The sequence below is a fragment of the Mycteria americana genome, chromosome 4, assembly GCF_035582795.1.
Source record: "Mycteria americana isolate JAX WOST 10 ecotype Jacksonville Zoo and Gardens chromosome 4, USCA_MyAme_1.0, whole genome shotgun sequence".
In the NCBI taxonomy this organism is placed as follows: domain Eukaryota; kingdom Metazoa; phylum Chordata; class Aves; order Ciconiiformes; family Ciconiidae; genus Mycteria; species Mycteria americana.
The window spans coordinates 75637448-75640156 of NC_134368.1; the positions used below are offsets into that span (position 1 = coordinate 75637448).

At 62.9% G+C, this 2709-nt stretch overlaps 1 protein-coding gene across 1 annotated transcript; it reads right to left on the reverse strand.

Moving 5' to 3' along the window:
* Positions 1–796: 796 nt before the first annotated feature.
* Positions 797–2475, reverse strand: POU4F2 (POU class 4 homeobox 2). The gene is made up of 2 exons (XM_075499306.1): positions 2155–2475; positions 797–1738 (listed from the first exon to the last, which is right to left on the reverse strand). The coding sequence occupies exons 1-2, from the start codon at positions 2473–2475 to the stop codon at positions 797–799; spliced, it is 1263 nt and encodes a 420-aa protein (XP_075355421.1).
* Positions 2476–2709: the final 234 nt, after the last annotated feature.

Sequence of the window (2709 nt, forward strand, 5' to 3'; positions counted from 1 at the left end):
TGACAATTTACAGATGGCCAAAAGGGACGTTCAGAAGAAGAAGAGAAAAGCTCACGTTCATAAATCCTACCAACACAAAATATTTGATTCTCACTATCCTTTTTTTTTTTACTTTTATCAAGACTTAGATTAAAGAGGTGTAATTAATTAGAATGAGCACAAAATGAAGTTGCTAGAGAGATAAATTAATAATTTACAAGGGGTTGTTTGGCAGTAATCTAATAATAGCTTTTGAAGACCAGTGAACACAGCAGGATCAGCTCTTTCCCTAAGCGTCATAACTTCAGAGAAGAAAAGGATAATAACCACAGTAAAAATATATATATATTTATATATTTATAATACGCAGTGTAAATGCAGAAAAACCTGCCATCTGTGTTTTTTTTTTTAAATCATTCTTATTATTATTTAAATCAAAATACTTTTGAGACGTCTCTCGCGGCGCAAGCCTCAACTCTAGATTCAAGTTTGGGTCCCGAGAAAACCGTGACATTGCGGGCACCCCGCTGCCAAGGGCACCCCTCTGCCAAGGGCACCCTTCGCGCTGGCACCCAGGCGAGGTCTGTTAAGAATAAAAACCAGCGGTACTTGCCGGGGCGGGTCCGGGCGGCGGCTCCGCGGGGAAGTTCCCCCGAAAGTTGGGCGCGGGGCGGGCGGTGGGGTGGGCTGGGGCGGGTGGGGTTTTTTCCTCCTTTCCTTTTTTTTTTTTGGCCGTTGTTTTAATTTTGATTTAGATTTTTTTTTCTTTTTTTTTTTTCTGTGGTGGTGATGCGGTCGATTCTCCTCCGCTGCCGGCTCAGATGCCGGCCGAGTACTTCATGCGCTTCTGCTTCTGGCGCTGGTTGCAGAACCAGACGCGGACCACGTTCTTCTTGAGGTCCAGCTTCTCGGCGATGGCGGCGATCTTCTCGGAGGAGGGCCGGGGCTGGAGGGCGAAGTAGGCCTCCAGCGAGCGCTTCTCGGGGGCGGCGATGGAGGTCCGCTTGCGCTTCTTCTCCGCGCCGCTGAAGAGCTCGGGCTTGGCCAGCTTCTCGCGGTGGGACTTCTCTGCCTCCTCCAGCCAGGCCTGCAGGATGGGCTTGAGGGCGATCATGTTGTTGTGGGAGAGGGTGAGGGACTCGAAGCGGCAGATGGTGCTCTGGCTGAGGGAGCCCACCCCCGGGATCTTCAGGTTGGCCAGCGCCGAGCCCACGTCGGCCTGGGTCACCCCCAGCTTGATGCGGCGCTGCTTGAAGCGCTCGGCGAAGGCCTCCAAGTCGCGGGGGTCGGCGTCCACGTCGCTCATGCAGCCCATGTGGGCCGGCAGCCCGTGGGCGTGGGCCATGCCCAGCGCCGCCGGGTGCATGGGGTTCATGCCGGCCATGTGGGGAGCGTGGCCCGGCGTGGAGACCACGGCGCCGTCGGGGGCCGCCATGGCCCCCAGAGCCAGCCCCGGCGTCAGGTGCTCCAAGAGTTCCCCCTCCAGCGCCTGGTGGGGCTGGTGGTGGTGGTGGTGGTGGTGGTGGTGGTGGTGGTGGGTGCCCGACAGGGCGGACGGGTGGGAGATGGGCACCGAGGAGGAGGAGGCGGCCGAGGTGCAGGGGATGGTGTTCATGGTGTGGTAGGTGGCGTCCGGCTTGAAGGGGCTGTGGTGCGGCGGGTGGTGGTGGTGGCTCTTGCTCGGGGAGACGATGTCCACCGCTGCCAGGGCTTCGGCGCGGGCCAGCAGGCTCTCGTCCAGACCGCCGAATATATTGCTCTGCAATTGCAAATAGAAGGCACACATAACGCTCAGCAGGGAATTCGCCTCCCCGCGCACTCCGCCGTGCCACTAAAACCTTCCCAGCATGTTAAAAGAGAAATCCTGGAGAAGGGGGGGGGGGGAGAGGAGAAGAGGGAGCGAGCGGGGCGAGGGAGCGGGCGCGGCGCGCAGCCGCTCGCACAGAGGCAGCCAGCGGCGGGCGGACGGACGGACGGACAGACGCACCAGCCGCACGCAGCATCCCAGGTCATAAAAATTAATACGGGCGGCAAGAGCCGCCGCATGCATAAGTTGGGCGAGCGCCCGGCGGCGCCGGGTGATTTGCTGCGCGGCCATGAAAAAATCATCAGGCGGATCCGGGGGGCCGCCGAGGGGCTCCCCTTAAAGCGGGGCGGCGGGCGGCGGGCACCTACCGGAGGGGCGGGGAGGCAGGCCCGCCGCATCGCCTCCGCGCCGCCGCCGCCGGGGCCGGAGCCGGAGCCCGAGCCGGAGCCGGAGCCGGAGCCGCCGCTGCCGGGGCCAGAGCCGGAGCCGGAGCCGGGGCCGGAGCCGGAGCCGCGTCCGGCGGAGCCGCCGGTGCCGGTGCTGCTGGGGGAGCTGGCGGCGGGGGCGGCGGCGCCGGCGGAGGGGCAGGGCGAGGCGCTGTGCAGGGCCGAGTACTTGGTTTCGTGGAGGCCGCCGCCGCCGCCGTGGGGGAGGCCGAAGGGCTGCTTGCTGCTCAGGGACATCATCATGGTGCTCGCCGCCGCCGCGGCCCGGCCCGCCGGCAGGCGGCCTCCGGAGGAGGGCAGGGGCGCGGGGCCGGGGGCCCGGACCCCCCGGAAAAGCCACAGGAGCCCCGGCCCCCCCCGCGCTCCCACCCCCCCAAAAATAAAATTAAAAAAAAAAAAAAATCCCACTCGCCCCCCAGCCGGCTGCCCGAGCCCCGCCGGGGAGGACGCGGCCGGGAGAGGCGGCTCCGGCGAGCC